General features: G+C 41.2%; 1 protein-coding gene across 1 annotated transcript in view; it reads right to left on the bottom strand.

The window, feature by feature from the left end:
• LOC140211882 (glutamate receptor ionotropic, delta-1-like) overlaps positions 1–14706 on the bottom strand; it is a 993352-nt gene that overhangs the window by 152633 nt on the left and 826013 nt on the right. The window contains exons 6-7 of the mRNA XM_072282070.1: positions 4180–4353; positions 547–708 (exon numbers count right to left, since the gene is read on the bottom strand). Of these exons, the coding sequence (XP_072138171.1) occupies positions 547–708; positions 4180–4353 (336 nt within the window). The remainder of the gene's footprint in view (positions 1–546; positions 709–4179; positions 4354–14706) is intronic.

Below are 14706 nucleotides of genomic sequence, written 5' to 3'. Positions count from 1 at the left end.
GAGATTATTTTTTTCTCAGCTCAAGCTGGTAAAACCTGAGGTGCAGGTATAGCCAAGCACACTCATTTCTCAATTCAGCAGGTCGGGCAGCATCTGTGGAAACGAACAGTCAACGTTTTGGGCCGGAACCCTTCATCAGGATGAAGGGTTCCAGCCCGAAACGTTGACTGTTCATTTCCACGGATGCTGCCCGACCTGCTGAGTTCCTCCAGCGTGTTGTGAGTGTCGCTTTGACCCCAGCATCTGCAGAGTATTTTGTGCTTTCATTTCTCAATTGATAGGAACTTTCGGACTATTCTAGTGGTGCTTTCTGAAGATTTACACAGATATTACTGTGTAGGCCTAATTGTTTGATGCTATTGTGTAGCGCCTTTGGGATGATACCAGTTGTAGACATTACCATCGGGGCAATGCATAACCTGATCATGTTCCAAAGTTCATTATTATTATTATTATTATTATTAATAATCAGGAATTCACAATCGCTAGTTTCCTTCTACTTGCTATGCTTTTCCAACACTCTCACATATATTCAGCTTCTCTTACATTTCGAATAGTGTCCAGCATGGATCTTCCTCCATTCCAGGACTTGGTGGACTTCCTCATGCAGTTCAGACTTGCCATGCTGTGCCATTTCCGGTCCTCTAGTTTTCTGTGGAAGGCTCCAGCCAATAACAGGACACTATCATACAGGTAAAGGTTGGATATCTGTAGCACAAAGGGATACAACTACAATTACTCAGGCGCAACTAATTTCAACCATTCCTTATCCTAAACGCACCCAGTTTTGAGGATTGTTGATCAGAAGTTTCTGCTCTTCACACGCAAACACTTTGATTCATTTTTTATTCTGTCCATTCATTTTCTCATCTTCCTGAGTCAACATTGTTTTTAGTCAGGTGACATTCTGCAGACCAAGGCTAATCTATTGATTGGGTGTCAAAGGTGGATTGCTCAATGAATGCTGCCTCTCAATTGAGGGAGCAGAATAAATTCTGCTCACGTCCCCATTAATCATACAATTAGGTATTGATAATGAATGAGCAAATTGTGCTTATGGATCAATACTTAGGCCCACATGCACTTTACAGTAATGGATCAAAATAATCTTCCTTCCAACCCACTTTAACGTCGTGACTATTTATAATCATTGAGCTGTAATTGTGTTACCTTCCTTCAGATGTGGGAGTTTTCTTGGACTTCCCATAAAGGAGTGGAATTAAATTCTGAGTTTACAAGCTCTTATAAATCTTCAGTGGAAGCTTGACTGACGAGTGCCCCTCTTACATCAATTATCTGGAATGACACTCGTAATCGGAGATTATAGGAATAAGTAGCAGTTCTTCCTGGAACTTTGGAAGAGGTGGATTCCATGTGCATTGTTCATGGGGAAGGTGGGATGGAATTTAAACTAACTTTGTGAAGTCATAAGTTAACTTTGAGTTTATTGTCATATGTACAAGTACATGCGTGTACAGGTGTAATGCCAAGCTTCTAGGCGTGTTTGCTGGTAACGGATTCTATTCTATTCTCCAGAAATGTGAATGCATTTTTACCTTTGGTACTGCTGGCAAGCAATGACATCAGTTTGGATCATAACACAAAAAATTGTAAAACAGTTCCAAAACAATAACACCAGACAGGAAGCTATCCCAAACATGGAAACTGTTCCAAATTCTTGAGAGTAGTTAGATCTGAGTGAATTAGCATGGAGTGGATCAGCCTGATCACATCAAAGAGGATTACCATCCTGCAAGGTTCAGGGGAAGATTTATTTGCATGAAAATTATTTTAAAAAGTTGTCTGACGGATGAGGTGAAATGGTTGGGAAAGGGATGACTCAGTGAGAAGCTTCCGTTAATCTCATCCATATACATCAATAAGTGAACCAGCAATGTTGACTGACATTAGGTGACAAAGAAACGAGATGCCTATCCCCAGCCTGTCGACGGGTTCATTGAAATCATGCAGTGCAAGTACATGCTTGCCTCTTTTCAAAGGATGCAGCATCCTGTTGTTCAAATGAAAGAGGATGAAATAACAGGTGTTATCTGCATTTAAATGTTGACGGGAATGGGTGCATCAAGTACTTATTAAGAATGAGCAAATCACACTTCTAGAGCATTTTTGAAGAGGGAGCTGCTGAGAAATTGGGTTGTGCAGCCCTGCCTTTTATAGAGCTACAGAGAGGAAAATCAATGTGTCCCAAGGCACCACAGGGTCACACAGTTCTTCAAGCTTGAGAACTGCATACCGTCACCTCATTGCCCAGAACATGCTCTCTTCTTATCACTACCATCAGAGGGGAGGAACAGGGGCCTGAAGGTACACACTCAAGGTTTTAGGAACAGCTGCTTCCCCTCCTCCACTAGATTTCTAAGCAGACCATGAACAGACCCATGAACATTACCTCACTATTTTTACTCTCTTTTTGTATTACTTATCTAATTTTTTTTGTATATTTCTTATTGTAATTTATAGTAATTCTTTTGAATTGCACTGTACTCTGCCACAAAACAACAAATATCTGACGTATATCATTTTAAGTGATTTTAAACCTGATTCAGATTCTGATTCTGCCCAGCTCAATCTTCTGTCCCACTGCTATAAAACTCCTGAATGAACCTCTTGTATAATAATGGTGAACTCGTCATCTCTCAGTCTATCCCATTATGGCCCTTGTACTCTATTTGTAGACCTGCACCACACTTCCTCTGTAACTGTAATACCTTTTACCCCTTTTGTAGGTCCATAGGTGTGGAACGATCTGTCTCAATGGCATGCAAGCAAAAGTTTCTAACTGTAACTCAGTAACTGTGACAAAAGTTGACCAAGTACTAACTTAAATCATGCCTTTCTGGAAAATCCACCAGGCCTTTCACATCAGGGATTGTTCTGCCAATTTCTGCCTCAGATGTTCATGCAATGATTGCAATGATGTTATCCCTGGTGTAATGTTAGTCAGGACTGCTGCCAGGTGAAATCATGTCATGATGAACTAAATCACATCTGATGCCAGTCACAAGCTTATTGTGTGGCTGTCCAATTTACAGGGAGACTTCCTGACTTCCCTTAACCCGGGAAGTCTTGTTATTTTATTTACCTACTTTATCTCCTGCAGGAGCTTTTCCCCATCAGCAGGAAGGGCCTACACCATAGCTACACCTACACCGAGACGAAGGGTCTCGGCCCGAAACGTCAACTGTACTTCTTCCTAGAGATGCTGCCTAGAATGTGTATGCACACTAGTATGAGTGAAAACTTGTAGTGTGTGTGTGTGTGTGTGTGTGTGTGTACATTCATATGTTTATTAGTGAAGCTGAGAATATCCATACGTATATCTGTGGTTGCGTGTGTATGCATGCATGTGTAAGTTTGTACGTGTGTTGGCCCACTAGTGTACATTCGTGTGTGTAGGCATTTGTGAGGGTGAGTGTGATAATGCATGCATTATGTCATTCCAAATGTTTAATTTTAGGTTGACTAGGACTGCCTGCTCCCTTAGAAATTTCATCTCTCTTTTACTTCCCAGTAACCTTCAATCCATCTGTACTGTATCCAGGATCACACCGGAAGAAGACCAGGCTCCCTATAACCAGGGGTGTACTTCACAATCAGACAGAGAGCTTGGGGTGGGGGTGTTAATACCATCAGCTTTCCACCATTCAAGATGGAGAAAACTTGGCTGACTTGAAAGCATATTTTATAAAAGTATTAACAAAATTCCTGTTGAATAATGGAAGAAATTATGATTTAAAGTTTCTTTTAATCTCATTCTTGATGTTAATACTTTAGCCCAGATTAGTAATATCCCCATTTAAAGGTATCAGTCACTGATCTATGTGACAGATTTTGTCACCTCCTATGATGACAGGCACTGTTACCATTTCACCTGTTAGATGCTGTCACTTTCCCATCTGACAGACAATGTCACCTCTCTGTCATCCACCCCCTCACACAACAGTCACTAGCACCTCTCTCAAACTGTTCAAAGTGTTTCCACGTTTCACATGGTGAGATAGCAACTGATATTATTCATAGGCACCTCAGCCCAATAGATCTCAGGGAATGAGGAGCCTCATTAATTTTTCAATGGTTTGAATGGAGAATTGCTTCACAACATTCAGACAACAACAGAGGCTCCACCGACTGTGTCATACACCTGTGTCACATACACACCTGTAGTGTCTGCAGGTAGCCTTCCTGTGGGTCGCATAGCAGAGAGGAGATTCGGTGGTTGTTTCTCATACACCTGTGGTTTGGGTCCTTGGAGGTGGGGAAGGTCTGCCTCACCACTGTCATACGGCCCAATGCGCTGTGAACAAGCTCCAGAATCTCAGAGTCACTGATTTCCTGTTAATTACAAATTGCACGTTGCAATAAATGAGAACGTAAAAATCAGGAGCAGAAGACCATCTACTCTTTCAAGCTTTCCCCACCATTCATCAAACCCGAGACTAATTCTCTGCACCAATGACCCTTTGCTGCACTACTCCCATATTCCATGTTCACATTAACATTTGGAAATGCATTGAACTCTGTTTTCAGTGGCGCCTTGGATTGTACCTGAGCAATTCACTCAAAACGCCAGAGGAGCTTCGCAAGGCAGGCAGCGTCTATGGAGGGGCATAAATTATCAACGTTTCAGGCTTAGACAATTCACCAATCCTGATAACGGGTCTCGGCTCAAAACCTCAAGTGTTTATTCCCCTTCATAGATGCCGCCTGACTTGTGGAACTCATCCGGCATTTTGTGTGAGTTGCTCACATTATCCAGCATCTGCAAAATCTCATGTTTAGAATCTGGGGGGATTTTAAATTTTATTTAGGGATACAACCCGGAGCAAGCCCTTCCTTTCCAACATGATGCTTCACCCAGCCACTCATCTATTTTAACCCTAGCCTAATCATAGGGCAATGTACAATGACCAATTAACCCACTAACTGGTACATCTTTGGACAGTTGGAGGAAACCAGAGCACCAGGGAGAAACCCAAGCGCTGGGGGAAACACACGTGCTCTCTGGAAAGATGTACAAACTTCTTACAGAGGACGCTGGAATTGAACTCCCAACTCCAATGCCCCGAGCTGTATTAGTGTCATACTAACCACTACACCACTGTGGTGTTAATGAAGTATTTCAATGAGATTAGTTTGGGACAGTACATTGGGAGTTTTACTGCTGAATCAGGCTTCATATTCCAAAGAGTCTGCTCCATGTTCTGCGATGAAGAGTGGACAACATAGAAACATAGAAACATAGAAAATAGGTGCAGGAGTAGGCCATTCGGCCCTTCGAGCCTGCACCGCCATTTATTATGATCATGGCTGATCATCCAATTCAGAACCCCGCCCCAGCCTTCCCTCCATACCCCCTGACCCCCGTAGCCACAAGGGCCATATCTAACTCAACCCTGATCTTCACTCAATCTCAGAAGATCTCTTTGCTTTGTCCCCACTCTATCTCTGCAGCTGAAAGCAAATTAGTTTCTCACTCTTCTGCTTGCGCTGAAGGGTGACTGAGCTAAAACATTTACACAATTTCTACCCTTACAGATGCTGTCTAATCTGTTGCGTATCTCCAGCATTTTTTTGCGTTTATTTCCAACGTGCACAGTTTGTTTTGTTTTCAATGTCTGAACCCTCACCACCCTCTGAGTGAAGCAATTTCTTATCTCAGTCTTACATGGCCTGCTCCTTACTTTGAGAAAGTGATCCAAATATTAGAATCCTCAGTCAGAAAAGATTTTCCCTGCATTTACCCCAAGGAACCCTATAAGAATTTTGTAAGATTCAATGAGAATTCTTCACATTCTCCTAAAATCTAGAGAATACAAATCTAGTCCACTCTTTCTGGCCAAGGAAAGTTTGGTGAATCCATTCCACTACCCTCTAAGGAAAGCAGATTTTTTGAGAGATGAGATATAGTTCTTTATACATCTGTTTATCCAGCAGCCAGATGTTTTAGACTCTCCCCTTCAATTAATCATATGACTGTGGGAACTATGGGGGAATGCCACATGTTATTCACATAGACCGGAATACAAGTTTCAAAGGGCAGCTCAAATGCAGTGAGGCTGCAGATTCTGAAAACCTGGAATAAATTCAGAGAACACTCAGTTGGCTTCTGGGCAGTGAAACAGAGTCAATGTTTCAGGCCGATTGCATTTCATCAGCCCATCTTAAATATTAACACTGTGGCCCTTATCATGATAAGGGTGTTGACCCCAAAACCAACTCTGCATGTCTCTCTCCAGTGATGCAGCTTGACTCACTGAGCTCCCCCAGCAGTTTGTGTTTTGATTCCGACATCTATAGTCTCATCTGTTCTCCAAATAAACAGGCGACTCTGGCTGATGTATAAACATGAACGTCGGATCAACACGCAAGAGAGAGAACCCTGAGTTTGGAATTCAATGGATCAGTTGAAGCCAGTAATATAACAGGTAAAGCTGAGACTCTCAGTGAGAGTGCTTATCTATCTGTTGCCCTTGGAATGACAATCTTGCCTACAACACCTATTTTAACACAACAAATTCTGCAAATTATGGAAATCCAGAATAACACACACAAAATACTGGAGGAACTCAGCAGGCCAGGCAGCACCTATAGAAAGGAATAAAGAGCCAATGCTTTGGCTGAAACTTGGGCTCGTCATTCCTCTCCATAGAAGCTGCCTGACCTGCTGAGTTCCTCCAGCATTTTGTGTGTGTTACATTCTTTGTTTATTTTCTGATCTTATTAAAGAACAAAATTTCTGCAACAATAGTTACACCATTGCGTCATTTCACATGCTGACATGATTCTGGACTGACCATAACAACTGGTCCTTGAGAATGGGAACTCTGTTTGGATGCTTGAGTGAGCAGTTGTATTCCACTGCTGAATCCTGGAGATTGTGACATTTGACCTCTGTACTCCTCAGCACAGGGTTGTATGTGTCTATCAGAGCCCAGAGTCTAAAGTGTCCCTGAATTAGCTCACTGCAAATACAGCTGTACCTCAGAGCACCTTCCTTGCTAACACTCCAGTGATTGTAGAGAACAGTGTCTCAGACATCCTATAGCTTTTAAGAACAAAAAGCTAAAGCCATCCATTGAGGGGACTGCTGTGACTTTTAATTACCAATACGCACACTTGTTATTGAAAAAGTTCAAAGGGGCTTCTTTCAATGATCAAGTTATTGATGGATGTTTTGAAGATATGCATGTTATTTATCTGATTGCTGGATCATGCTGAAATGTTCAGTATTTCTCCAATATTTTAATAAAAACAATAGTCTGAAATATTCTCTGTAAATTTTGTGAATTCTCTTGTTAATAAAATAAGAAAGTGCATTCAAGATGACTATTTGTTTACCAGGAAGGAGACACGGGAGTATGGTTTGCTCCTTGTCTCGGAATACAAGAGACTTCAGTTGAGGCAAAAGGCTCAGAGCCGCTTCAATGGAAGCTGCAGGAGTTAAAACTTCAAAGTGATTCAGTGAGAGGGAAAACAGTCAATTTTCCTCTGTGTTGGGCTACTGGAATGTTGTGTTGAAGCTTCAGTCAAGGGTCAGCTGTTTCTGAAGTACCCTGAGTAAACTCAATGGCATTACCACTTTGATTTAATTACTCCAAATCTCTCCTCTTTACTCTTCTTATCAGTTGCCTGAGATGTAAGTATCACTTCAAAGCTGCCACTTGTTGCTTCTTCTTAGTTTCTGTGTGAAAATGCTTGCGGGCCTTCTTCAGAAAGCACTGCAGCTGTGCTTTAATGTAATGAACCTATCTGATTTGCTACCTGTTAGAGGGTTGAGACTCCAGAATCACATTCTGCCTAGGTCAGACAGGGATAAGTTGTTTCTTTACCTAAATCGGAGATGGTGGGCTATCTTTTGCATTCCAACATCAGGGACACTTACACCAATACCAGATGTTTCTGACTTCTTATATATTTAAACTTGCAAAGAATTAAATTTATTTACATTAAGTTTGCAAATTTACATTAAATTTACAATTATTTATTGAAACTTAAATATTGCAGTTTAAATTGATCTCCTCTGCATTACTAATCAATGTCACTGAATTACTAGGACTGTGACACAATCTCTACAATTCTGTAACATACTCTGTAACCATAACACTTCTCTAGTTCAGCTATATAATGCTCTGGTTTGACTGCATCTGTACTATTACATTCAGGTCTGGTCACCTTGTGGTAGGAGGATATTGAGACTTTGGAGAGGGTATAGATGAGGTTCACCTGGACGCTGCCTGGATTAGAGAGTATAAGGAGAGGGGCAATGGAGGCAGGAGAAGGAGATCTGATTGTAATTTTTTTATTGTGGAAGGCATAGAATGAGTAGATAGCCGATATGAAAGAGGATCTAGTGCTTTCTCAGCATATATGACGAATAGACTCTTCTCAGACTTCCAGCCAAATTTGACTGACTTCGTAAAATGATAACAAACATCTAGATAACCCCAGAGGACAAAATGGTCAGTTTTGATGTGGTGACCCTGTTCACAGGAGTCCCCATTAAGGACAGCTTGGTCCTCTTGTGGTCAAGGTTTGATAAGGATACCATTGACCTTTTTGAACACACCCTTCCATTGATGTACTCCCTCAATAAGGGGAACTACTATGAATAAACAGATGGAGTGGACATGGGATTGCCCTTGTCGCCGGTTGTTGCTAATTTCTACATGGAGGACTTTGAGGAGAGGGCTCTGAGTTTATTGCCATTACTCCCCAAATACTTTTACAGATACATCGATGACACCTCCATAGTGTGGCCTCATGGACTCCAGGCACTCCAACAGTTCCACGACCATCTGAACAGCATACATCCAAACATTCAATTTACAACGGAGATGGAGAAGAGTGGTTGCCTCCTGTTTCTGGACATCCTAATAAAATGGAAACCAGGCGGTAGCCTCAGACGTGGAGTCTATCGGAAACCCACTCACACAGACTTGTACCTCAATATGGCTGGAAACCTGAGAAGAGTTTATTTGAGATAGCTAGCATCTTTTCTCCAGGGTTGAGAGTCTAATACCAGAGGGCATGTACTTAAGGTGAGAAAGATTAAGTTCAAAGGAGATGTAATTTTACACAACGAGTGGTGGATGCCTGGGGTGATAGTGAAAGCAAGTATGATAGTGGTGTTCAGGACACTCTTAGGCACATGAATATGTAGGAAATGGAAGGATATGGGTATAGTGTAGCCAGGGCGTATTAGTTTAGTTGGACATTTGATTAGTAATTCACAACATCGTAGCCCAAAGGGCCCATTCTTGCGCTGTACTCTTCAATATTCTTTGCTCGTACCTAAGTATCACTAGAAATAAGAACACAATGATTTTATAGGACTGGCTACGGAAACAACAACAGTCTGTTACTGGGGCAAATTTGATCATTTAAATGCGTGTTCAAATGAAAAACAGGTAGGAGGTGAGGAAGTGGGCTAAGACCCAACTAGTTGTGGTTGAGGACCTACTGCTAACATTCCCAGCAGGAACAACTCTGCACTGAAAGAGGAAGCCATGAGGATAAAAGGGAATCTTCAAAGTTATTTTATTAGAATCTAAAAAGCTTAGGCTGACTGAAACATATTCTTCCGTGAATGGTCGTAAAGCTCTAGCATACAGGTCTGATATTGGTGCTTGAATGAGTCCAATGGTAACACATCTCTTTAATGTGCAAAACTTTCCTACATACTGAATAAATGAATTGACAGAGGGCAAGAGGTGTCTTTCTACTTCGCTTGCTATTCTGTTCAGTCAATTACATGCTTGTCTTGCTTTTTTTTCTTGAATAAAAATAAAGAACCAGCTGCTGGCTTACTATAATGACATTATTGGAAGTGGTTAGATGTTTAAGGTCCTGCCCTCATGAAACAGATCAAATTTGCTTTAAATATATTATTGATTACAATTATAATCAGCAAATTAATTAGAACATGAGATATTAAACTGTTGAGGAAATTAAACAATTAGAATTGATCTTGTAGCCTCCTGTACAATTTGGGATTAATCGGAATTCAGTAGATTTGATGTTCATTTGGTGGTATTAAGGCCAAGCCTTTGGCAGTGAAATAGATTACCCTCACTGTAATATACGTCTCTGATCAGATAAAACAACCAGTTGACTCAATTATTGCTGGTAGTCCTATTCATTGTCCCAATATTATTTTTCCTCTATACCAATACATCGAGAGCCATATATGAAACAGAACAAAGGCTGTTGTTATGTTTGTGGGACTGGGAATCCATGTGGCCCTGAATAACACACACAACAAATGGTCTATATTACACCACCTCATCTAGTTTTACTGACAAGACTAGCCTGAGTGATTTGTTCTAACGAACGATATAAATTACAACAGCTGTAATATTATTTCCATAGAAAATCTAAGTACTAGATACTTGATATCTGGGTGGCCTCTGCACTAATGCAGATACCTACCAAGATCACCATCTCCTCATGATCTCAGTGATACTGGCCTAGCAGTGACAACTGCTTTCTACAAAAATTAATTTAAAAAATGAAGTGAAATAGAATGAAAATCTGAAGAAAAAACATTGCAAATGAAATTGGGATGAAGGCTGGCGTGAAAATGAAAGAAGAAGCAGGCCATGAACACATGAAGAATTAAAAATAAATCATTTCCCTTGTGACGCTTAAAAGTAATTCACAATGCGTGAAACACCTCTAAGTATCTTGGAGAGATGTGATAAAAAGCTGATAAATGCAATTCTGTCTCTTTTCTGTTTACTCTAAGTTGTTGGTAGATTATAGAGATGAATAATGATATCAACCCAGAAACTGGATCGATTAGAACCCACTTTACATAGGGTGGTAAAGAAGACGAACATTATGATTGCCTTCAGGTGTTGAGGAAGGAATGTACGAGTCAGGAAGTTGTGTTTCAACTGGAGAAAACTTTAGTTAGGTCACACTTGGAGTACTGTGTGTGCAGTTTAGGTTGCCTCATTTCAGGAAGAATGTGGATGCAGAGTAGATCCACCAGGTTGCTGCATGGATTAGGGAGTATTAACTATAAAGAGAAGTTGGCTAGACTTGGATTGCTTTCTCTGGAATACCAGAGGCTAAAGGGAGACTTAACAGAAATATATAAAACTCTGAGAGGAGCAGATAGAATCGAGAGTCAAAGTCTGTTTCCCAAGGCAGAAGTGTCTAATACTAGAAGACACGACTTTAAAGTGAGAGGAGGAAAGTTTAAGGGAAATGTGCGAGGCAAACGCTTTTACTCAGGGATTGATAGCTGCCTGGGACATTGTGTTCTGGTTACCAGTGGAAGCAGACATGGTAACAACACTTAAGAGGCACTTAGGCAGATGAGTATGAAGTGAATGGCGGGATATGGATCAAGCACAGGAACAGTTCCATTTGGCATCATGGTTAGCAGAGAAATCTTGGCCTGAAGGGTCTGTTCCTGTACTGTGCTGTTCTATGTTTTACCTTCAGTTTGTATGTCAGCTTTCCAATGTCTCTACCCTTGTCCTATTTGACAGCCTGCAAACAATAACTTGACTGGGTAGCATCAACACTGAATGCAGAGGTCTGACCCGAAATGCAGGCAGTTCCTTTTCCTCCACGGATGCTATTTGAACCACTGAGTTCATCCAGCAGATTGTTCGTTGCTCCAGATTCCAACATCTGTAGTCCCATGTAAAGAATTCAGTTCCCTTTCCCTCATTGCAGCTACTGCCTGTTCCACTGAGTATTTCTAGAACTTAATCTTTTCTTAAAGAACTCAAATCTTAATTTAAAAAGTCTGGGTTTTGATAACATAACTCAGAATTTTGTCAGTGAAAAAGAAATGAGCAGTGAAAATGATCCAATGGCAATTTAACAAAACTTCACAAAGAACAACAAGTACCTGAAGGCTGGGTAAAATGATAGCACCATTTTTCAAACTGGAGACAAGACTAAGTGTAGTAATTACAAAGACATTCAGCTAGGTAAATATATCCAGAAAGCTAGACCAAGTTAGGCAGAGCTAAACTAGGTTGAAATGTAATAGATTGTTTGTGTAATGCACACAAAATGCTGGAGGAACTCAGCAGGTCGGGCAGCATCTATGGAAGTGAATAAACAGTCGACGTTTTGGGCTGAGATTCTTCATCAGGAAGTGGGAGGATGCCAGAATAAGAAGTGGTTGAAGGAGAGGAGGACAAGCTAGAATGTGATAGGTGAAGCCAGGTGGGTGGGGGAGGGGGGTAATGACGGGGGGCGGGTAGCGCAGTGTTCTCCCTCTGTGGTTCCTTTGTCCATTCGTCCCTCCCCGCTACTCTGCCTCCTGGCATTTCTCCCTACAAGTGGCCGAAGTGCTGCACCTGCCCATTCACCTCCTCTCTCACCTCCATTTACATCCCCCGACAGTCCTTCCGGCTGAGGCAACGTCTCACATGCGAATCTGTTGGGGTCGACTAATGTATCTGGTGCTCCAGGTGCAGCCTCCTCTACAATTGTGAGACCTGACATAGATCGGGGGAACGCTTTGGTAAGCTCCTCAGCTCCAACTACAAAAAGCAGAATTTCCTGCCGGTCAACCATTTCAGTTCTTATCCCCATCCCCGTTCTGAAATGTCAATCCATGGCCTCCTCTTCTGCCATGGGCACTCTCAGATTGGAAGAGCAACACTTCGTATTCTGTCTAGGTAGCCTCCAACCGGATGACACGAACATCAATTCTCCAACTTCTGGTAATTTTTTCCCCTCCCCCTTTCCTCTTCTTCAACTTTCCAATCTGCTTTATTAACTCTTCTCCTCACCTGTCTATCACCTCCGCCTTCCCTTTCTCCCATGGTCCACTCTCCTCTCCTATCAGATTCCTTACTTATCCAGCCTTTTACCTTTCAAGAGCTTCTGCCTCCACATCCCTTTCAGGCAGCAATTTTCAGGACCCCACAACTTCTGCGTGAAAACATTTTTCCTCACCTCCCCTCTTGCAAAGTTTCTTCCTAATGACTATGCCGATGTGCCTCGTGATTTTATACATTCCAATTATGTTTCTGATCCAAAGGAAGAAACTCTAGTCAATCTCATCTATCCTCATAGCCAGAGTTTTCCTCATACACCTCCTCCTCCCCATTGCTAATGCAATCACATATTTCCTATAATGTACTCGACATAATACCTGAGCTGCAGCCTTACAAGCACCAAATCCAGTTTTTGCCGAGTCTCCCTGCACTTATATTCTGTATCTCAGACAATAAAGAAAAATATTTTGTATTGTGTGTGTTTTTTTAGCTGTCCAACTACTTTAAGGATGGACTATTTTAATCACTTTGCACTAAAATGAAAATTTTTTTGTTCTATTTTGTTTTGATTGAGTCCTGATGAAGGGTCTCATCCCAAAATGTCAACTGCTTATTCCTCTCTACAGATGCTGCCTGACCTGCTGAGTTCCTCTAGCATTTTGTCTGTGTTACTTTGTCTGCTGCGTTAAGTTGTTCATCGCATAGTAAACTTGACTTTGGTTATGGACTTATGCTACAAGACCCATCCCTCCAGCATTCTTGGCATCCACTCTTTCATTGTATATTCACTATATAGTCCTTGTTTTGGTGTATTGTCCAATTACTTGACCTCACACTACACTGAACTAAATTCTCTTTACTACACAAGGAGGTACACTATTTTATATTTGTTACTTCCTCACCCAAATGACCAGACCAGTCACATCATTCTGATAACAAAACCTTTCCTCCTCCCTATAAACCACTTTGCCAATTTTTATATTATTGACAGGTTCTGAACAGTCGACCTATCGAGCCAAGATCCTGAGGTCAGCAGGCCATGCAGCATCTATGGAAAAGAGTAAACAATCGATGTTTCCAGCAACCCTTCACCAGGACTAATAAAGGGTCTCGGCCGGAAACATCGACAGTTTACTCTTTTCGACAGATGCTGCATGGCCTACTGCCTTCCTTCAGCATTTTGTGTGTGTGGTTGTGTAGCCTGTGGGTTAAGGAGAAGGAGTGGGACTTGCATGAAACTGGACATGGCTTTGACAGTTTTGAAAGATTAAACTGGATATTGAAGACTGATAATATATCAATGAAAAGAAGGTCATAAAATACATAATATGCATAGTTAGATTATTAAATAGTGATGAAAATACAATATGAATATCTTGAAGGCTATCAAATAGATCCTAAACTGCTATTGACAAATTTATATATAATTAAATGAATAAAATAAAATTATAAAAGTGTATCAAGAGGTGAGGACAATACACAAGATTAGAAAGTGGAAAACTGATTGGCTGGGGTGATTTGCTGGTGAATATTGGAGTTTTTCCTACAGAGTGTTAAATTACTGTAAAGATTGAATTGAATTGAATTGGCTTTATTTCTTACATCCTTCACATACATGAGGAGTAAAAATCTTTACACTAATCTAGAGACACTAATAGAAGATAATAGCTTAAACTAGATACTAACACACGTAGGTGGAGCTAAGGAGATAATGGCTCCTAACGGCGACTCCTTTGTTTGCATCATCAGAAACAGCTCTATTTCTATCTTTAATATCTCTGTTTTTCCCTTTCAGGGTTCTTTTGAAGACCCTGACCTGGAGTTACACGCTGACTTGTGTTCTTTGTGGGAATAGGACCCGCTCTCGGGGCCTCACGACGGCCATTATTCGATATACCAAGGATGCAGCCTAGGAGATTAGCTCACCTTCGGAATT

The sequence above is a fragment of the Mobula birostris genome, chromosome 18 (assembly GCF_030028105.1).
Source record: "Mobula birostris isolate sMobBir1 chromosome 18, sMobBir1.hap1, whole genome shotgun sequence".
NCBI lineage: Eukaryota > Metazoa > Chordata > Chondrichthyes > Myliobatiformes > Myliobatidae > Mobula > Mobula birostris.
Note: the sequence above shows the minus strand (reverse complement) of the source record. Positions and strands in the feature narration are given on the sequence as shown.